The sequence below is a fragment of the Anser cygnoides genome, chromosome 7, assembly GCF_040182565.1.
Source record: "Anser cygnoides isolate HZ-2024a breed goose chromosome 7, Taihu_goose_T2T_genome, whole genome shotgun sequence".
Taxonomy (NCBI): Eukaryota; Metazoa; Chordata; class Aves; order Anseriformes; family Anatidae; genus Anser; species Anser cygnoides.
In genome coordinates this window covers 20495303-20517645 of record NC_089879.1, presented here as the reverse complement: position 1 = coordinate 20517645, position 22343 = coordinate 20495303, and the positions used below count along the sequence as shown (strand labels likewise).

General features: G+C 44.2%; 1 protein-coding gene and 1 long non-coding RNA gene across 22 annotated transcripts in view; one reads left to right on the top strand and one right to left on the bottom strand.

The window, feature by feature from the left end:
- The window catches only part of LOC136791237 (uncharacterized), a 318474-nt gene that overhangs the window by 91877 nt on the left and 204254 nt on the right, over nt 1-22343 (top strand). Inside the window, exon 2 of one of the 11 annotated variants that reach the window (XR_010832788.1) lies at nt 9579-10516. The exons of the other annotated variants lie outside the window; for them this stretch is intronic. This is a non-coding gene — a long non-coding RNA (uncharacterized lncRNA). The remainder of the gene's footprint in view (nt 1-9578; nt 10517-22343) is intronic. 11 annotated transcript variants of the gene reach the window in all.
- PAX2 (paired box 2) overlaps nt 12072-22343 on the bottom strand; it is a 94134-nt gene continuing 83862 nt past the window's right edge. For 6 of the 11 annotated variants that reach the window (XM_067000446.1, XM_067000447.1, XM_048069042.2 and 3 more), the window contains 3 exons: nt 20140-20241; nt 14493-14579; nt 12072-13114 (listed from right to left, as the gene is read on the bottom strand). In XM_067000446.1, coding sequence (XP_066856547.1) covers nt 12993-13114; nt 14493-14579; nt 20140-20241 — 311 coding nt within the window. In that variant the 3' untranslated portion in view covers nt 12072-12992. Of the gene's footprint in view, nt 13134-14492; nt 14580-20139; nt 20242-22343 lie in introns of all 11 variants that reach the window. The other 5 variants (XM_048069047.2, XM_048069041.2, XM_048069044.2 and 2 more) reach the window with 1 other exon arrangement.

Below are 22343 nucleotides of genomic sequence, written 5' to 3'. Positions count from 1 at the left end.
AGAATCTCAAATACTCCTTAAAGTATTTTAGTAAGAATACTAAGCTGTATATATTTATGTGTCTAGCTTGTATTTGGACCCCTTGGTCACAAATGTAGAAACGGAGCCTTAGAAATATTCTGACAAAGGTGAAACCAAATAACAAAATATTACACCGTTCGGAACGCTGGCCGGTTTCTTAATGGTTACTGGCCAATGAATCCTCCAAGTAGAATGCTGAACTGGGAATAAATCATGGAAGGAAATCTCACTCCACTCCTGAGTGCATCTGCAACAAGAACAAATAGCTCATGAACTGGGAAAGTACTAGGCTGTCAGTGATTTTGGAAAGTTGTGGTATTTGTTTAGATCGCTGAATACAGATTACATTTTAGAGAGCTGCTTCTGGGAATCTTGGCCAAGCCTCTCCCTGTATTAATAGCTTTATGACCTTTCTTTGGGCTATCAGCGTGCTTCTGTGAGCTGTCTGTCAGCACTTTCTTTCCACTATGTAACAGCCTATAGTTTCTTGTATATTTTGTCACAGCGTTTCAAAGGGATTTGCTTAGATTTTCTCTACATTTCATGTATGTATTCTCCTGACAGAAAAGGATGCAGCAAGTAGAAAACCTGTTTGGAATAATCATTATCTTTTCTTTCATTTACTTTCTCAAGAATCTGGCAGACCTTTCAAAGCATATCAGTGAGGTGGGTATGGGCAGCCACCTCTGGGCACTTCCAAGAACACGATTGCTTCCCAGGACCCTTTTGCTAGGGCTAGTTGCAGGTGGCCTCCTTTGCTTTTCTGCATGTCTGCATAGAGGAGGATTCAGAGTGCTGGGATGGCTGGCGAGATTTGTGTGTTGTTCCCTTTCTGTCAATGATCAGATGAGCAGCATTGAATGAGTCGCTTCCCCTTGCTATTTTGTCTAATTATAAGTAGGTTGGTCAGGACGGGAATGATGTCTTAGTTTATACAGTGCACAACACACAGACTCTTCTTGGTATGTCTAGGTGATTGTGTAATATGGTTCATAATCATGATGCGTAAGGCCTGTGATGTTTCTTTCCATGACTGCAGCCTGTGGCTGTGCCATTTTGTGTGCTCATTCAGTACCCCTGAAGCTGTGGGCTATCAGCAGTATTGCAGCAGTCTTTTCAAGATCCTAACCAATGATGCACAGGTTGTATTCTGACCTTATACGCTTAGCCCAGCAAACGTGGATGTGAATGCTAACTAGCATAATCTGGTCAATGTTTTACCAGATTCATCTCTCACATGAAAATCAGTACTTCATATGCCCAGTTTGGCAAGTCTCAAACACTCAGTAAGCAAGAATTGCTTTCGTCCACCTGCAAGAATAATGCAACGAGCTTAAATGTCATTAGGAGCTTTTTGGCTGTTTGTTTTTTAGCTCTTTGTCTCATATTTTTCAGCCTGTAATTGAAACTGGTTCGTGGAACTACATGGACTCAAAACTGTTTTAGGGGGGCTGGGATTTTCATCTTATCATATATGCTGTTGTTGGAGCACAAAACTTTCATGAATGAGACTTGGGCAACTGTAAGACTTAGTAATGTACCAGAATCTGTTTTTAAGGGAATCGGCTGGCTACTGCACTGCCAAGACAATTACACCGATACCTTCAAGCAATCTAAGTGACATGTGATGGCAGGACTGTTCTTAGCAAAACAAAGCAGGATGAGAAAATATAGGTGCATGAGATGAGGCTTGTGATGAGATTTGTGGTGGGGCTTAAGAGACAGCATAAATCCGTCACCAAACAGCAGCTCTGGGGAAGAACAGGTTTATTGAATGGTTCAGGGGCAACCTGATGCCAATATGCAAATGATTGCACTTCAAAAAATTAGGTTAAATTCTCTTTTTGAATTCAAAAGAAATGATAAGTAAAATTTTGGCATCCTTCTTTGATGCAGACAGCAGAGTTCAGAATTTTCCAGTGAAAAGTGGGCAAGTAGAGATGTCCCCTGAAGTCCGACCTTTCTGGGGATCATTCCCACAGGTATCAGCAGCGCCTGAGATCTGCTCTTCTGAGGGCTCTGGTGTGAGCTATTGGTAATTGCTGACATTTTTCTTCCTCTCTCATGCCTTTACAAACATGCTTCCCTTGACATGCAAGGCCTCGTTCTGCCCATCTGCCCAGTCTGTGATCCCCTCCTCGCCCAGCAGAGCGGTACAGATGCCCTCTCTGCGGCTCCTCAGCAGTGCGTGGCTAGATGGGCAGGGTGCGCACGGCAGCTTTGGAAATGGGGTTGGAATATGTCCCTCCTCCTCTGCGGTGTTGTGGCTCAGTCCCCAGAGCCCCAGAGAGGTAGAATGCCACGTTTAACACTCCTGCTTTAACCTTTTAACCACTAGAAAACCTGCAGAGTTGAAGAATACAAAGCTTTCATTTAATACGTGGGGAAAAAAAAAGGCCAGAACAAAAGGTGATGCCAGTTCCTCGCCTCTCACCAGAGCCACGAGGAAAGAGCCAAGCTGCAGATTTATTGCAACCAAAGAGGATGAGCTCCCCCTTCCTTCTTTCCCCATCCCAGCCCCAACCCAGCCCCCAGGAAGGACTCAGTGCTCCATGGAGTCCCTCTGAGCGCGGTGCGGAGCCGGAGGAGTGACAGGTGCCTCCTGATATGCCTAAATGAGAAGAGCCAATCGGAGGAGCCTGCCCGGCTTTTGTTGTCATCTGGCTTTGCTCACGAAAGATGAGTTTGACTGACAGATGCATCAAGGTTCACAGTTTATTGGTTTTTGCAAAAGAGCCAGATCTGCCAATTTAGACAGGGGAGTGACACAAAACTTTCCATCTAAATGGACTAATTTTACCACAGGGAATTCCCAGGCAGAGCGCGCCAAGGCAGGCGCAGTCCTGTTTTATTTTTTAACAAGGACTGAATGACAAATATAAACGACAGTTCTAGGCTGACGGAACATCAGCATTTGACACTTCACAGGGGAGCGGTGAAATAAACAATAGGCAGAGAAATTGAATTAGAATCAGATGAGAGTCAGCTAGAGAGGGAGAGGAGGGCCTGATTCTCTACCAGATCATTTATAAAAGAGCAAACTGAATACTAAGTAGGTATAACACGCTCACATCCTGGTCTATTAGCAGATTTAACCTACTAGTGTGTTACACTTACGTGATGTAAATGAATCACTGGACAAAGGTGGGTGGTAGGGGAGAGCAGGTGGGAGTGTATGAGGGGTTTCTGTTTGTGGTATCGCAAACTTCTGGTGCTAATCTTATCCTGTGTTACTTATAGACTCTTCAGAGTTACAGAGCAAGAAGTATGACAAGTTCATTTTAATTTCTCTCCTGTTCTCACTGGCCCATTGCCTGCAGAGTTGTGTCCGGTCTTCCCGTGTTCTGGCACTTCTGAACTTTTAGATACCCAGCTTTGCAACCTCAGCTGAATTCTTTTACTACTATTTTTTTTTCTATAGGACTTTTTAATTTAAAACAGGCAAACCCTGACATTTAAGAATGATAATTCTGTACACAGTCTGGGACTTCTGAGTGTGGACCGTTTCTGCTTGAGATAAAAGGTTGTCTCAGCTGATAGCACTGGCAAGCTATTATCCTATTTCTACTCAGCTTTAGCAGGGGGATAGGATATATAAACTTTCCCGATGGGTTAGACAGCTAACTGTTAGCTAGGCATTGCTTGGTAGAAATTCGGATTCCTGGATTTTATGTCATGCTCTGAGATTTGAAGCGTATCTGGAGAAGTGATTTTCGGTCTTCTTCAATTAGCAAACAGTAAGAACAAAAACCAATCAGTAGAAGAATAGCTGCCAGGATGGGGAATCTCGGTCCATAAGCTCACTTTTCTCAGCTACATTACAAGCAGTTTCCTCAAAAATAAAATAGAGATTTTTAAAGCAATTCTAAAAGTACTGGTCTTGATGTTAGAGAAAGGGGCTTGAAAAGAAGGAGCTTTGGGTTGATTTGCTTGTTAATGATGATTTGACTTTCATGTATGAGACTGCAAAGTGCCTACGTGGAAGCTGCCGTATGAGCCAGGCGCTGTCACTGCGTGCTGCTGGCAGGGCGAGGAGGTGCCTGTGCAGGGCTGCAGGTAAAGCTGCCTTCTGGTGGAGCCTTCTGTGGAGGAAAAATGCTTCCTTCTTCTGTACACAGCAGTGCTAGATCTGTGTGAAATTTCACACCGCTCAGCCTTATACCCTTTGGGTTTTCTGTGCAGGTTTTGTTTGTCTTCCTTTCGTAAGTGTTCAACAGGGTGTGTTTGAAATTGGTCTCAGGCTGAAAGTCATTATGTTTGTAATATTTCATCGTCAGTGTGTCTCTTTAAAAAAGAATGATTCATTTCCTTCTGAACGGGCAGAGAGGTAAAACCAGAGTGGTTCTGATGTAAAGAATATGTTTTGGAAAAAGACAATTTAGAAGTGAAGCCATTTTTGATGCATTTCTCTTGACTGAGGGCTTATCCTTCAGCAAAGTCTGGTGTGTGGCTCTCGGCGAAACCACGGCCGTGTCTTGCCCTGGGTTAAGACAATCCATTAAGGGTTTTCTCACCAGGACTGAAGTCACGGGTGGTTTCAGTGTAAGTTGCTCAGCATTTGCTTATAAGCTGCAGGAATGGAAAATTAGGCTGCCTGTGGTGAAGAGGGATGTTGGCTCTGCACCGAAACCTGGCTGCTGTCAGAGCAGTAAGGGGGACTGCAGCTAAGACCAGAAGGATTGAGAAGGTCCCATGAATGTGTGCAGGAGAGGTGTGCGTGGAGTAGCTGGTGGTGCCTGAGCAGTGGGTATGCCAAGGAGACTGGGAGGGCTCCTTCCTGAAGGGGTCGGAGGCAGAGAAGGAGAAGGGGATTATAGAGAATCCAGGTTTTCCATGGGAGTTGCGATGCGGGGAGAGGGAGCATGCCTGTGGCAGGAGACCGGGCAAGGCAGTGTTTGAAGGGAGGGATGGAAAAGGTGTCAAGGAGGCAGGAGCTGCAGGACATGGCCAGGTCTGGCAACGGGCTTTCTCCTGCTAAGGAACAGTGGCAAAAGGTCCTCCCCGAGCAGCTGGTGTGGCATGAATTTGCACCTTGTAGGGAGATTATTGAACCCACAGTGATCAAACGTGCTTTGGATGGGCAGCTTCCACCAAAACAGTACACAGCAGAAGGCAGGAAAAAAGAAAAAAGTCTTTGCTGGGAAGCTCCAGTATCAAACCAGCTCCTGTCAGCCTCGTCGGGAGCTGCAGGGCCATCACCAGCTCTTGTGACATTTGAGCTGCCTCCTAAAGCACTAAACTGTAGGGCCCTTGTGATGAGGTGAGATGCTCACTTTTTACTAAAATAAGGAAATTTCTGGCTCTTGCAGTGGAAGAGGTACAATTAGTGATGTAACTGTAAGGTCTTGAGTGTGGTAAAATCAGAAGTCAAAAGTGGTGGTTTTTTTTAATGTTATATACATGCACATACATATATACAAAATAACATCTGGTGTGCTGTGCAAATCACATGATTTCCAGTCATTCTTGTGATTTTGTGTGTACTCGGTTCATGATTTCCAAGTACTAGGGGCTTGCAGTATGTGCTCCAACAAACTTCCTTTGCAGACAGCTCCTGAATCTCCTAACTGTCCTGAGAATGTTACTATCTTTATTTTTTCTAAAACAGATAAGACGTAACAGACTGTTACTATGCATATCTTCGCTAATGGGTACTTGTTCAGTGACCTGATCTTCCCTTAATATTTTAAAGTATTTTACTTTGGATACAAGTATCAGTGTGTAGATTTGCTAGATGGCAATTTTCAGGGTCATTTTTTTCCCTTAAAACATTGGTGCCGTGTTTGCTATTCTTTCCTTTACCATATCACCAGGTCCTTACAGTGTTTCAGGACTGATTGTGTGTGGTCCAATAAATCCATCCGCTAGCTCACTTAACGCCTTCAGATGTGCGTTATCTAGGTAGGTTGTCTGGCACTGTGACTGCTCAGCTGTTCCAGCCGTTGCCTTGCCTACACCTTATTAAAGAATTCATTTATTTTTAAACAAGGTTGTCGTCATCTCAGAATGTTCAAACTTTTCTTTATTTTTCCTGTCAGAGTTATTTATGAATAGGATTTCTTTTCATAGAGTTGTGTGATTTCTTACAGTATCGTTTTCCTCATTTGCAGACAGACTGTGGTATTCTTTTTGGTTTTATCATACAACATTTTCACACTAAGATCACCCATTGCTTATGAGAGATTATTAAAAGTACATAATATTAGTTTAATGGTAGAAATTGTTCTTTCATGCAATTGTTTCTTTTTGCAAGATCCATAAATTCTTGGAAGTTACAAAAGTTTTGCTACAGTTCAACTCTCAGTTAAGGAGCCCTCAAGGTGCAGTTTTCTGGGTTGTATTAACAGGGATTTCAAATGAGATGATCATGCTGACTTCTCAATCTTTCTCATAGTATTATTTTACCAGGATGAATTTTGAAAAGTCTTTTTGCTTTCTTCTGGTGTGTCCGTGTGTTGGGTCTTTGCCTTTCACCTTCACCAGTGAGCATAGTGATTTCCTTTGACTCCAGCCAGTTTAACATCCAGATCTCATGGCAGACCACCGTTTGACTGTTCTCACCTAAACTTCAATAGAGAAGGGTAATTCTGGCATGTGGAAGATTTCAGAATTTGGAAATCTGGTTTTGTTCTGATTTGGAGCACGCTCCGGGCCTGTCTGCCCAGCGGCGAGCCCTGCAAGGCAGGCTCCCTGGCTTCTCGAGAGCCGCCAGGCAGCTTTACTGCAGTGTTGTGGAAATTGAATTGCTTTTACGGACTGTTTGGATTTCAACAAATTGACTTTCACTTATGGAAAATGCCATGTTGGAGGATTTTCAGCCTATTCTATTAATATTGCAAGGGAAAATATAAACCGAAACAAAAGGAAACATTTTAACTGTCTGACGAGAGAAAGCTTCATGCGAGCATTTGATTTCCTGACAGCATTTCTGCACAGACTTTCCTTGAAATACACACACACGAGCAGAAAATCTGGCCAACTGACTTTCATGGGCTGTTGTGAAAATATTAAATGACTCAAAATTGGAGAAGCAAAACTGATTTAGCCTAGCCTGACTCCTTGCTACATTTTTACTCCGCCTCTGTGACCTTAAACTGTGTTCGACTTCCTGGAGAATTAATGCTTGACTGAGGAAAAATTGAGCGAATACCTCAGTACTTGGTATGTTTACAGCATACCTTAATATAATGTCTAGCTCTTTGTTAGGCAAACGATGAATTGTTTGGAGAACGGGTTATTAATAACTCTGCATTTGGCTTTGCCCTGCTGTTGACCAAGACAGAGATTCAGCGAGAGCAGGCTATAACAAAATATCAGGCTGGCACGGTTCCACTAATGAAGCTACAAGTGGGGCAGCAGAGGGGTGGGGGTAAGACCTGAAGGGTCTGATGCTCTGATGGAGAACCAGGGCTGATCCTGGAGGATGGAAGCCCTCTCAGAGGCACGTGGAGCAGGCGTTGCTCATCCCCAGGTGGGTTATGAGGAAAGAGGTGCAGAGTGGAAGAGGCCTCTGGGTTGCCCCATGTCCTCAAGTGGTGGCTAGCCAGTAGCACTCTGATTTTCTGAGCTACCTGGGGACAGCAGCTGTGTTATGGGTCATTGGGAGTCAGCTGAGTGAGATCAATAGGAGAGGGAGTCCTGCTGGCAGTCAACGGAGTGCTGGATGGGGGGCTCAGAGGCTGGATTGTGCTGTAAGGGGTTGCAAGCATGTGCAGTGGTTTCCATCTCATGGTGTGGTGGTTGTTAGCAATCGTAGTGTTGTTTGCATGGTGCCCGAAGGGTGCTAGGTACAACAAGTGTAATGTCCTGGAGACCTCAAGGGGAATCTGCTGGTGACAGAGAAGTGCTGAGGGAGGGAGAGAGGGAAAGAGAAACAAGCCAGAAGCCACAAAAATGACATATGAAAAAAAATTGTTTTTATTTCTCATGTGCACAAAAAGAGAAAAGAAAAGAGTCAAACAGAACTGAAGCGATGAGGAAAAGCCAAGAGTGGCGGCAGCAGCCTAGAATGGAAATGACCCTGCACCTGGCAATGGCCCCCTCCCCTCCACGGGCTTGCATCTAGCTCAACCTAGAGAGCATCAACAGAGCTGCTTATGGTTGGATTTACTTTCATTTCAGTAACTGGTGTTGTTTGGTCCCTCCTTCCTGCTTTGCAAGTTTGCCACCATTCTGGACCCAGCCAAGGAGCACACTATGGTATTTGCGGGGTCCCCTAGAAGCCCTTGTGCTCAAACCCCACGGGGCAGCTATCATTCTCACTTCTTTTCCCAGAAGACTGCTTTTCTTTAGGAAGAAAGGGTTATTTTTTCCAACAGTTCCACAAACCAAAATTTCCTTTAGGAAAATGTTTTTGTGCATGTATAATATTATACTCAAGAGGAGAAATAGGCGCAGGGTTTTTTGTTTTCCTTTTGTTGTTTGACCTCCTCACATTCACATTGTGATTACTTCTGAAGTGTTGTTCTGAATGTGATTTGTCACTATGGACGGGTCAGAAAGCATGCAGACGGGGCCCTGTTCCCACACGGCAGGGCTGGTTGCCACTTACCCCCTGCCCCCAGGCCTCAAAAAAGTGTCTGCTTTAATGGATCTGCCCTGCACAGCCCTTCCCGCTTCTTGTCCCAAATCTCGTTGGGCCCAAAGGACATGGGAGCTTCAGGGAACGGGACTCAGAAGTGCTGCCCAGTTTTAAATACTGTGGTCCCTGTTCCTCCCAGCAAAGCATGGCATTTGAGAACTCACAAGATTCCTCCCCTTCAAAAAAAACTGTGACAGGAGAAGATGCAGTCACACAACATTTCTGGTTGGTCCATTAGATAAAGCAAACATAACAGAAGAGCCAAGAATGGGACGAAAAGAAAGAAGTGAAAGGAGAGCTAAGGAAGAAGAATAAAGAAATGAAGAATTATTTGTGAGAAAAAGGAAAAGAGAGAAATGTAATAGAAATGTTCATTATTATTCAGAATAATACTTAACACTTTGATAGAATTTTCTTTCCAGGATCTCAAAGCACTGAGCCGGTGCTAATTAATTCAACTGCACAATACCCCTGTGGACTAGGAACTATTGTTATCCCCATTTTACAGAAGATTGGAATCGAGGCATAGGGGAGAAATTGGACTTGACAAAGGTTCTCTAGAGCCAGGTGGAGAACTGGGGAGTTTGAGCTCGCAGATACCTGCTCTCATACCGGTAATACTGCTCCCTCTCTGGATAGAAAAGTGCACTGGGAATTAAGAAGAATAAAAGAGAAGGATAGAAGTGGATTGGAAAGAAGGTATGAGAAAGAGATGGAAGAAAGGGAAGAGATAGCAGAATGGGGGAGAGAGATGTGAGTCATAGACTTCACTGGATTTTGCATAGCAATTTTTTCCCTCCAATTCTTTTTCTTCTCATTTTTTTTCCTGTAAAACTTTTTAAAGAACAATGAAAAAAATCCATTTATAATGAAGCAACTGTTGGCCAGTTGGGGAAGGGGTCCTTCCAAGATTTGGCTGTTCCCTCAGGTTCTGGATTTGTGCTGTGCTTTATTGAACACATTGTTTTGTTTTCAGTGAGCACAACGAGACTTGCACAGTACAGACAGCGTGTTCCTTATCTACAGGATGAGACGAGGCTGTTTTAATAACTACCATGATGAAGATGGAGATGAACTTATATACAAGAGGAATTGCCTTCACATTACACACATTATCTTCCTACAAAGCAGCAATTGTTTTTGCAAATAACATAATATTAAATAATTGGTAGAATTTTTGCGTTTCCTGCATAGTCCAGTCTAATGGAATCTATATGAATATTGATGGTTTTCTTCTGCATAATATCACCACATAAATCCCTGTGTCAGCTACTAGACTTTAGCTATAATACTGCTTTACAATGCATCCACCGACTGTAAATCAAAACAACCAACACAAGAAACTCTTTGGCAAATGTAATTCAGTACATTCGCATGGGGGTCTACAGATGGTGGTGGAAGAGGATTAGACTGCCCAGTCCTTTGCATAATTCTGCTTTTCTTTTAATTTTCCTGATCAAACTACTTGTTGTACTTATGGTCTTTCCAGACCAACCCAATGCCTGGTGGAAGTCCCCTTTTATCAGTGGAGTTACACCAACAATGGATTTGTCCCTCCGAGGGTCAAATCAAGCCAGCCGTGAGTGAGCCAACCAAATCCAGCTTTTGTATCCTATTTCGTGTCTCAAGTTTAGCGAAACACCTTTATGAAAATGAGCGTTTCTGAGCTGCTAGCTTCTCTCAAGGTGGCCCCTGGGCTGCAGGTTGCCAAGCGTGACGTGTCACAATCTCCTTTTCTCGAGCCTCTTCAGAAGGTTCTAGTTGCCAGTACTAGGATTTACTGCCTCTGGCCCTGAGTGAGACTGGGTGGTGCACAAGTGAAGCAAAGGCTGTACTGAGAGACTAAAGGGGAGACTTTGCTAACAGGGTCCAGCATCTGTCTGGTGTCTATGGAGGAAAACAGGAGTGGTAAAGGTAAATTGTTAGACATTATTCAGAATTTGCTTCTCATGTAGAATAAAATGAGATAATGGGCCAAATTCTGGTCTCAGTGACAGTGAAACAACTCTGCTATTTGCAGCAGGTTACTCAGAGGTAAGACGTGCAAAGTAACACTTTAAATAGTCAGGAGTAACCTCTTTGACTTTATTCCATACAGGAACAGATTTTAGCTCTATATCTTCTATGTAAACATCCCCCCACCCCCAATACCCTTTTCATTTGGGCATCCCATTAAAGAAGACACAGACCTATAATCAGCTAGAGCCATGCAAGGGCTAAAAGTGTTAGGTGAAAGGGGCCTTTGGGATCAACACAGCTGTTTACTGATGATGGATTTCATACATACAAGTTAAACTTGGAGACAGAATACTGAGTCCACAACCACATCTCCTCAGCGGCTGGGATTTTATGGATTTTATGGATTTTATACATAATGTTGGCTGTACAGACTGTTCACTTTTATGCCCTTCGGGGGTTTGATTCTCAATCCTGTCTTTGTCCATGGACAGTAGCCCACTAGTTTTATCTGAAACCTCTCTAAAACAACAAGGATCTGCTTTGGCAGACTTGATGCCCTGGGGACAGGCTATAGCTGCCTTCATGTTTTCTTTGAGTATTTTTTAGGAAGTGTCAGTGCAAGGTACAGTTTATGAGTTTGCTGACAATACAGGAGTAATAAGCATTTCTATTGACAGTTAGCCTTTTGCAGAACAGTGTTTGCCAGTCACTTGGGAACCATAACGAGCAGAGAATCCCTAGAGAATCATCAGGTGAGCATTTGGGATAAGGGGTAAATATTAGGGTGCACAATATAGGGCTGAATATGAAAAGATGAGGCTGCATGTTGGGACTGGCTGGAAGGGTGTGGGCATATGGACTTGGATGTAGGCCTATAAATTATCAAGTGTATGAGCATATGGACTGGAAATTGACAAGGGCCCATATAGCAAGGCAGTTAGGAAATTAGGTGTTGGGCACAGATAACGAGGCAGTTGTCACCAGGCTATAGGGATCTGGAGAATGGATGTTGGGCATGTGTAGAACTGCGAAAGTTGGGATGTGGGTGAGCTGAAGTAGTCATGGGTACAGGGATTAAGGTAAAAGGAGAGGAGCCTAAGGGCTAGGGAACCAAGCAATAATCCCAGCCAATCCTGAATTTGTCCATCTCAGTCTCAGCTGTCCAGAGGGCAATCAGATGGGCCCACGTGAAGCCCCACACTTTCCTTTCCACCACAAAGCGCAGTTAGAGCGCAGCTGGGCTTGTTTTCTTTGTTTGCCAACCAGTGACATGGAAAACGTTTGTTGACTCAGAGTGCTTTTTTGTCGACTGATGTGTTTGGTAACTTTGTCAGATGTGACTTGTCCACACTGCTCCCCAGAGACAGGATTTGGGGAAGGGGGAGGAGGAGGAGGCGACGGGGGTGGAGCTGGCATCCAATCCTCTCCAATACCACCATCCCATTGTAGTGCAAAACAGAAAGGAAACAAAACCCGAGAGTGAAAGAGGAGCGTCAAGCGTCAGAGGAACTGGTCTGCCATTCAGGTGGTGGGGAGGGATGGGACTTGTAGTTTTATTTTTGTAGGGTTTTTTAATTATTATTTTGTGGTTTTTTTTTTCTTGGTTTTGTTTGCTTGGGTTTTTTAGAAAATTGGGGATTTGTTCTTTTTTTTTTTTTTTCCTTTTTACAGACCTTCATGACAAAGCATAAAAACACAGTTATATTTATATATCTATTTATATATTTCTTCATTTCGTCGGTTGGTTTGTAAATGTTGCTCCATCCTCCTGTCTGAGCTGATTGTGTGTCACAGAAATTGTGGGCGTATGTGGGAGGCTCGCCCCCGGCCTGGCCTGCAAAGTCACCGTGTGGGCTGTGGCCGGTGGCGGCGAAGCCGTGCTGAAGAGTGGGGATGAAGTGCACAGAGAACCCCTCGCGGGGGGCAGATAGTTACTTGGTCCTTTCCTCGGTTTCCAGATGGGCCAGGTCTCTGCACTGCCATCTCTGCTCTAGCCAGGCCGTTCCCTCCGTCCTGGGAAGTGGGGCGGTCGTCACAGGTTATGCGTTTCGAAGAGTCCACCACAGAAGAGCGTATCTTTGGGGAACAGTGTTTCGTCAGTGGCTGTGTCCCCTGCTTCCCCCTGCCCTTACCGCTCCCAGGAGGTGGGGGTCCCGTGAGGCGATGGTTGCCAGCTGCATCACTGCCCAGTTCCCCTCGAGTCTTGGGAGCTCTGGAGAAGACCGCGCGTGGCCCGGCCTCGCCGGGGGCTCCTGCAGGAGGCGGCGGGGCCTGTGGCTCCAGCCGGCATGGCGGGGCACAGGGGGACGCAGGGGAGGACAGGGTTCTCAGTCAGGTGTCGGGGCGCTCGGCGCGGCGGCAGAGAGGGAGGGCGCGGGCTGCGGGAGGCACGGAGAGTTCCTCTTCGCCTTCCCAGGGGCGGAGGGGTGGGTCAGACAGGTACAATATGGAGGCCTAAGCTGTCGCCCTGCAGTTTCATGTGGTTTCCATGGTAACTAGTGGCGGTCATAGGCAGCGGCAGCAGTGGGAGGTGCGGAGCCCCGGGATGTGGCACTATAATAATAAGGGGAACCTGAAAGTTAACACAGGAGAAGAATGGACTGGTTGAAAGGACAAACAGTGAAAAAAAAATAAAATAAAAATAAAAAGCAAAACAATCAAACGAAGAAAAAGAAACGAAGGAGAACTAAAAAAAGAAGAAAGGAAAAAGAAAAGGAAACGAAGAAAAGGAAGGGAAGCAAAAGAAGGAACCTGGGGACTCAACTGTTGCTGGGCTTATTGGGAGGCGGTCGGTGCAGGCCAGCCAAGGGCCACATCTCGGAGAAGAGAGATTACCGTGGCCTCTGGGTCTGAAGCCCCTCTGTGGGGAGGTCCTCTTGCTCCTTCAGACCACCAGTGAGGAGCTGAGAGGGAAGCACGTGAGCACTGAGCGGAAATATCGCACACCCGATCACGGAAATATCCCACACCCGATCGAGGCCACCAGGGAGTTGCCAGGGCTGCATGTTCTGAGCATATCTGATAAAGTACAGTGGGTTGCTCTTAAAACAGGAGGGGAAGAAGGAAACAGAATTACATAGTTTATTGCTTGGGATTTTGGTCACATTTGGAATGAAAGCTCTCTAGATGGTTATTGAATGTGTGTTAAATAGTGATTGATTATTAAGATCACATTTACTGAGGTTTAACAACGCTGGAATAAAATGTGCATCTATTACCTAGTTGTTAAACCTCAGTAAATACCTAGTTAATAATCACAGCTGATTTATTTTACTTATAATAAATATCTTCTTGTTCTCTTGCAAAGAGGTGTTGTGTTAGAAGATAGAGTCTTATGGGAAGTTTTTTCCCCTCGGAAAAAAAACCCTCACTTTTTCTGGGCGTATTAGAGTCACTGGAGATGGATATATTCCTATGAGGAAACTCTACTGGCAATTTCAAACATAGTGCTGCAGGCTGTCTCCCATTCCCAACATTGCTCCAACTGGTCCTATAAGAAGAACTTCCATTGGATTTCCAGGTCCCCAGGAATTGACTTTGGGGTTAGCTTGGGAGAGGAGTAAAACCTCATGTGGTGTTTTGAACAGATCTTGAATGGATGCTGATTGCAGACGGTGAGAGTAGCAGAACTTGAAGCTAGCTTCTGTTTTGATTTGGAATAAACTGTGGATGCAGCCCATGGAGAAGACAGAAGTGAGCTGGAATTCTGAACCATCTCTTGAAAGAGGAATTGGCTTCAGGACAGTCACATAATACATGACAGCTATATATACCCATCTAGATACTGGACTGGAGAGTGAGGAAGACGGCCCTTCATCTGGCCAGATACTTGAAAGCCCTCTTCAGAAACAAACAAACAGAGAAAAGAAAACAAAGAGACAAACAGAAGGAGCGCGAAGCTGGGGGTGTGTGGTGGGAAAGAGGTACTCACTTAGTAATGCAGGGTTGCTGAATCGCCAGGCCTCGTTGTAGGTTGTGTACTGAGGGTGACTGTAGGGGTTCCCTGAGAACTCGCTCCCTGAAAGAAATCAAAGAAGTCATGAAATACGGTTAACGATGAAGATTTATGCCTGCTGTTCCATCGAGCCTGTGTTTGTGTTGAGTCCATATGCCATCAGCAAAACTAGGGTATGTAGCTCCCTTGCCCACCTGGTACTGTGCCTTTCAGGACGCTGTAGTGTTTGTGCACTGAATGTGCAATGTGCTTATCCATACAATCAACAATTATGAGATTGGCCTCCTCATTTATGAGACCACATTTATGATCAGTCAGTGAGTTACAGAGAAAACTTGCTGTATTCCAGTTCCAGAAGAGAATTTTCTGATGGCCAACACTTCAGGTGCTATCTTGAATCTAGAAGACAAGCTGAGCTATGGATCCCTTCTCGACATTTGGCAATATTGGCCCAAACCAAAGTACTTGGGAACTTTGTAATCTAATAAGACTCTGAACCAAAATTTGAATGTGGTAGAGCCTTCTTAAATATTCAGTTTTATTGTGCAGAAGGAGTTGGGTCTTGTTTTATAGATGTCTGTGAAGGCCTAAGGGAATTACATTCAGGAACTGAGGAGGTATGGTGTTGCATTCAAAATAAATAAATCTCCCCAAACTTAAACAAACAAACAAACAAACATGATTTTGTTAACTGAAAACATGCCATTATCTGATCATAACCTCAGTGTAATCTAGTACTAACAGGCTGGGGGCATTGGGTCCCATCTGAAAGGCGTTATGCACTCAAAAGGCAGTGAGTGAACAGCGTGACTTAGCTTCTGGTCTGCTCTGAGGAGGGGGTGGAGACCACAGAAGTGCATGTGGGGTTCCTACTAGATGCTGTGGAACAGGAAAAGAAGGCAGTGCAAGATGCGCTGGATGCCTGTGATACAATTACCGAAGAAATGTCAATTAATTATACTGTAATCTCTGCAAATCTTCCCTCACAGGAGAGTTAAAACCCAAAATAGGTTCTCAGATGGTGGAAGTGAAGTCTGTTAAAGTCAGTGGATTTGCACTGATTTAAGCTCAGGAGGATCTGTCCAGCTGGGTCCTTTAAAGACACTCAGAATAATAACCAAAGTAGTCAGTACGGAAATGTGTATGTATCAAAACAATTACCATCCAAAGCTCTTTTAGTCACAGTAGTTTTTAGTTTCAGCATAAAAACTCTTACTGTGCGATGGACGTTGCTCAACACTGATTTAATGATAATAACTCAGCATGTTTCCATACCTAGAAACATCCTGTACTGAAAATCCCGACAACTAGTGGGGAAGGAATAGGTGAAGCCTACTAAGGTGACCAAGATCTGTGGGATTAGGGTAGAAAGGCAGAAAGCAGTGCACAGCCCAGGTTTACGTCTATTGAAGCTACTTATCTGTGGGGTATACTGGGATGAATTTGGCCCCTGAAGAAGGAAAAGACAACCCAGATGAGAATTACTGCTCTTAAATGCCTCATATGGAGATCACTTCTCTGCATCGAGAGAAGAAGATCTGATGTTTCAAGGCTTCTCTCTCACCCTCCTCTGAGTTTGTCACCCTAAACTGTTTATAGCGTTCCTAAAGCACGGGTTAAGTAGAGGAGAAAGAGCCCCAGCTATGGAGAGCTGGGGAGGAGGGAGGGCAGCCACTGGAAACAGTGTTTATTGACGAGGAGTGAAAGCATGCATGCAGCAGGATAATGAGCTTTTGAGCTCAACTGTGACCAAGAGGAACTGAGCTATCGCCTTCCCCGATCACTAATGAAACAAGTGTAATTTCCTCATCAACATTGGATTCTGTTTAACGACTCCCTGCCGTTGCCATCACCAGCCCTCTGCAGGCTCTACGCTGCTCTGTGTAAACTGCAGTTCGTTTCAGAGGATGCTCACTTCACCAAAACAGTTTGCAGAAACTTGATGGCCTTTCTGGGAATGTCGAAGAAGCGAGCCAGGGATCAAAGGTGCTCTGTTACCTTCGCAGGAAGCATTTCACAAATGCACAGATTAAGCATAGCGCAATTCCTGACTCATCCTTGACTAACCCCTGCTTTTTTAGGTTTGCATGCAGGGACTGCTGGCTTTCATCCATGTCCACAGCCGGTGATCTGGAGTTACGGGCAAATGCGAATGCAGGACGTGTATCTTAGCACATCATCCACATAAACCTCAGAGATATTTGCATGCATGACTGAGCATGTTGCATGGATGTACTGCTACTGGAGACAAGCTCTTCTCTAGGCTATACAATGAGAAGTCCAGTGAAAGGTTGTCACGGACAGAACAGAGAAACTTTGGTTAGCGCTGGTCAAATGATCTTCTCAGAAACAGCTTTCCTCTGGAAAATGCTGTCTCATCAAAATGGAAATATTTTGCATTAGCTTGTCAGCTTCAGCGGAGTTTTGGAAGGAAAAGTTCCAAAATGATTGCAAATTGAAACAAAGTATTATGTTTCAACTTTCTTGTTTTGTTTCATTTTGCCTTTCTCATCTCATTTAATTTCCTTTCAACTCTTTTATTATTTTAATATGTCTTGACATCTAGAACATGTTGACATTATTGAAATGTTTCATCCTGATGTTTGCAAATTGAACAGTTTCAAGATTCTGACTCCTCATCCCAATGAAAGATAAAAACAAATGTCAGAAAGCCAGAATTTTGCATGGGTTGGAAATTCTGCTTTCCAACCAGCTCTGTTTTTATCTCTGAATCTTTTTTTAGGGAGGATAGAGCCTCTCTCTCGTATTCTTTCACATCTGGACGGTGCTGTTTGTTTCCCTGTCAATATGTTTCTTACAGATGCTCCCTGAGTGGACACCTTGCTCGCTTTGTGTTTCTAATACACCTAAAGCACTGGCTCCTGGTCTTTTTGGCCCAGGGGCAGTGACAAACCACTGGTGATGTGCTGCTTTGTTTTTCCTTTTCAACCTGGACTCTTAGCAGAGGTTGCCAGCAAGCACAGAGGATCAATCTCATGAGGCCTATATTCTGTGCAATCTGTGCTCTGGGAACCTTTACTAACAGTATTTGTTGGTATCTGTATTTAAGTCTTGGCATGTTTAGTCTTCTAATACAGAAACTATGAGGCATGAAGTGAGCCTAGCAGGTGGCAGGTCCAGGACCAGTAAGGGAGGTTGTTTTCACGCGATACATAGTTAAGGTACCTTCTTGCCATAGGTTGCTGAAGACATTAAAGACTTGTATGGGTTCAAGAGACACTGCTTAAGTGTGTGGAGGGGAATTCTATTGCGGGTGCTTAATATTAAACATCTCTGCCTTAAAAAGTCTCTGAGCTGCAACTTGTTGGAGGCATGGAGATCTTTTAAGGAAGTGCTGATACCTGCTTTACTCTTACACCTTTCCCAGGCAATCTCTTTTGGCCCCTGACAGAGAGCAGTGACTGGAGAGACTTGCAGTGTGACCCATTAAAGCCAGTCTTATGTTCCTTCCCAGGAAGCCTCTCTATCTCCAGCTTGTTGGCATCGGTCACATAAGAACAGAAGGGCTGCCAGGCTGGGTCTGACCAGTGGGGTCTGACTGACACAGCCAGTACTCGATGCGATGTAGAAAGATGCAATAACTACTGCAGGGTGCCTGAGTAGCCCACAGGAAAAGCTTTCTGTAACTGAATGTTGACATCAGATCTAATGTAAAGATGTCTCTTCGACTTGAATAATGTCTTTGGAGTACAACTCGACTTTATTCTTCATCATCCTGTATCCTCCCCCCTTTTTTGTTTCAGTATCTGTGTGTTTTGGGGGACACTGCTGTCTTATGGAAAAGTAGCCCCTGCATCAAATCTCCTATTCTTGGATAAGTGATCCCTGTGATTAATGGTCTTAAAATCTTTGTCTCAGTTTAAGTGTCAGTGTCATCCTTGCAATGAGGATGTTAAACTTACACAGCAGTCACTGAACACTTCTTAGACCAGATCCTGTGTGGCAGAAGTTGGGAAGAGCCTGTGGTTTAGTAGCATGCATTCAACAAGCCGGCTATTTTAGTGCTATCAGTAGTTTCTGTATGCCATGACCCTCTGTAAGTTTTGAACTATAACTGACATATACATTGACAACTGAATCTGCCTACTGTTAATGACTTACGTTTTTTTAATTGATTTATATTGTCTTAGTGCTCCTCTGATTCTGGAGCCAAGTGGAGTTTAAACCATCCCCTTGAAAAATGTAGTGTAGAAGGCAATGCCTGAAGTTTTGCGAAGTCTGCAGCACCCCAGGAGTTCAGCAGGCTGGCTGTAGCAAGGGACTGAAGCGGCGCTTGGGGAGGGTACCGATCCACTATCTTTTCCTGATCTGGAGGTCAATCACATCATCTTCACAACATAGCCCAGGAATTTTTGTGTGTCTTAGGATGATAAGCAGGCAGTCTGTTAGCTCTAGAATGTGCCCATAGGCATTAGCCAGTAGTGGTGGTATATAGGCAGTGATTTGTCATTTAAAGGTGTTAAGACTCAGACCTGCAAACATTCGCTGTCACTGATATTTTCACTGATTAACTGTCCTCTGCAGTGTATGCTTGTTTAGCCAGCTGTTCCAAGATTTGGATGAGGGCTAAGTTAGGCTTTTCACTCACAAACCCTGGGAAATTGTATTGCAGTAATTTACAAGATTTCTGTCCTCAGCTTTCTGCTGCTTCACTTCACAATTGCTGTCTGAGTCATTCTTCCAGCAGCAGAGGTTGCAGAACAGCCTGTACCTGCTCGTTAGCCATCACAGCTCCCAGCCCAGGGCGTTAACATAAGCAGAAATCAGTGGCAGATGAAGTCTTGAGTCCTGAGCTACTGGGGATGAGAAATGAAAATCCTGCCTCTTCATTTATCTAGTGGGACTAGCTGTCATCTGAGAAGTGGGGAGCAGAGCCTGTGGAAATAACCTCTTTTGTTGCCCCCAGGTAAATGGTCCTCTGTGCTCCCTACACCCTGGGCAGTATTACCTAAGCTGTTTGCCAAGAGAACGTATTTCTCCAAAGGCATTGGGTGGCAAAGGAACAGTTTGCCTTTGAATGTAGGATTTGTCCCTTCTTGGACTGGGGCACTATCTTACAAACAGGAGGTGGGTAAGTAGTTGGTTGTTGAAAGTGAATGGTTAGTTTCTCCTGAAATGCTGTTAATCATTGCTGAGTTCTTGGCCAGTTCAGGCTGTGGACAGCAGCTCTCCAAGAGCTGCAGGTATTAAATTACCATCGATGATTTGCAGTTTGATGCCCTGGCTTTAGACAGACGTAAGTTGTTACCCTAAGTTAGTGGATAGTTGAATATCCTGAGCCACGAGCAGTACATAATAATCTGCACGGGTCATTGGAAAATAATTACATCTGTTAATGAATACTAAGGTTAATTAATTACCAATTAATTGCCACAGGTTATAGATAGCTAGTTGCCCATAGCAGCAGTGAATCAGTTACCAGGGGGAGGGAGATACATTACAGAGAGGGTTGTGAGCTACTTTGGTTATAGGCACCTGATGTTTTTTATATGAAAGAAAACCTCGATGGCAGCAAAGCAATAGCAAAGCCAACTGTGAAAGCTCTCCCACTGCAAGTATACTGTTCAAACACGTGGGCACCGTTATTGAATTCTGGACTTACCAGGAACCATTCCTGCCAGAGTTGAGGTTGGGTAGCTGCCTTGTCCAGTTGGGGGAACATGGGGTGGGTAGCCAGGCAAGGTAGTGCTTGCCATATCACGACCTGGAAAGGGAAAGAATCAGGACAGGGCATCAGTAGGGATAAGGTCCTTCAGTACTGATTCGATATCACCTTTTGTCCCACCATCATGTCACTAGCAGCTTGATGGGCAAATGCTGTGCGTCCTGCCCTTACATGTGTGCTGACCTTCTACTGAACATTTTGGGGGAAGATTGTGGCACTCTGATCTCAGGCTATAGGGATGGATCTTAAAACTTAGTGCTGTGAGGCTCAAAAGAATTTGCTTTCACTGTAGATTTTTGAGCCTGTTAGAAATTTTGGATCTATTTTCACTAAATAAAAATCGCCCTAAGCTGCACAGAGAATGGCAGCACATTCATTGCCAGAGTAGCTGAGGTCCTTTCTATAAGCAGTCGATGCAGTTCCAAAACTGTGGTGATGTTGCTTTAGGGCATGACCAATGGGTAAGGCACTGGAAAGTGATCCAGGAGTTTTCTCTGCCTGTCTCTGGTCCCACCTCTGCCGTTTACCTGCTGATGCTAAAACCATCAGCAAATCACTTCACCTCTCTGTGCTTCTTCTTATGCTGCAAACTCTTTGGTGCAAGGGCACGCTCCCAGTACATTTTCACAGTGCTTAGCATTAGATCAGTACTTGCTGGGCTCCTTCCAGGTGATGGTGTAATATATAATAATTGGATCATGTGAATTAATTTGAGTCCCACTTCATTTTTATCACAGATACAAGTTTTTGTTAGTAATACTCCAACTCTTGGTATTTTTTATCCACCAAAGAAGTAGAGAGCGGTGTAGATCGGGTGGATGATTGTAGTTGATTTTTCATCTCTTAGGAAGTGCAGCTGGAGGCTTCTTGGTTGGTGCCAGAGGCATTTCCTCATTTGGACTGGTTAGCCTGAAAATGGGCCAGCCAGAAGGGCATTTTGCTGTTAGTGCTTATTGCATTTAAATGAACTGAAATCATCTCAGAAGCTGCTGGGAGTTTCAAGCCAAAACCAAAAAAAAAAAAGAAAAGGCTAAATAAATTAAGATAATCTTTCCCCCACAGCTGCTGGGAGATTTACAGCTCAACCTCCAACGTTGCCTACTGAGATCTCTGCTCTTTCAAGCCTTTCACATTTCCTAGGTGAGGTGTAGCTCACCAAGAAGTTTGTGCCATTGTCGTTCCTTTCTTAAATTTTGCCTAACGTGTCTGTTCTGGGAGGACTGCAGTCTGATTCACCTTTAGAAGTGACAGTTTATGGATGGCCCATTGACGCCACTGGAACTGGGCTGGGATATGGGAATGAAAGAACAAGAACTGCCTTAGCTCTACTTGTGGCAGAACAGTAACTGATAAAGCAGGCCCTGAAACAAACATGGACCTTGGCAGGGGAGTCAGAAATAAATAACAATTGAACAGCAGAGTAAAAACTAAATCAACATGGAGAATTACCCCTAGGGGAGGAAGTTTCTTCAGAATGAGGTGGGCTAAACCAAGGTTGTTGCTTTTGTAGATCTTGACTAAAGATTACTGAGGTGATTTGCTCAAGAAAAAAGAAATGTAAGTTCTTTCCCTCTCCCTGAAGAGGTTCCTGAGCCATGGCTGACATTCCTAGCTCACCTTGTCTTAGATAACAGGCACAGAACTAGAGCGACCAAGCCATTTTCCAGCCACTCCCCAGTATTGATAAAAATAAATATATAATGCCTCAGGGATTTATGTTCTATACTCTTCTACTCTTTTATCACCACCATTGCTTTAGTGATTTGTAGTTGCACATTAAGCAGTGTGACTAACACCTACTAAATGTAGTGTGTTTTTGTTTTGTTTTGTTTTTTTTCTCACATTCTTTTAAGGGAAAAAAGTTTTGTGCTTCAAATTCATGTATTTTTGGTTTCCTGTATTTACTAGTCTGAGATGTAACAGCAGGTGATGAATGGGAAAACAGTGTCACTGAAAAGTTAGAGAGAACATTATGTAGTAGCAGGCAAAATTAATTCATTTTGACACTTCCATTCAAGTGGGAACACATACACACTCACTCTGCTACCCGATCTATGCACATATACCCCTGTGTTTTTATTTAGATGTGAGCACGCAGAGGCTGATACTCAAAACTCAGTGTGGAAAATGTGTTGGGAAGT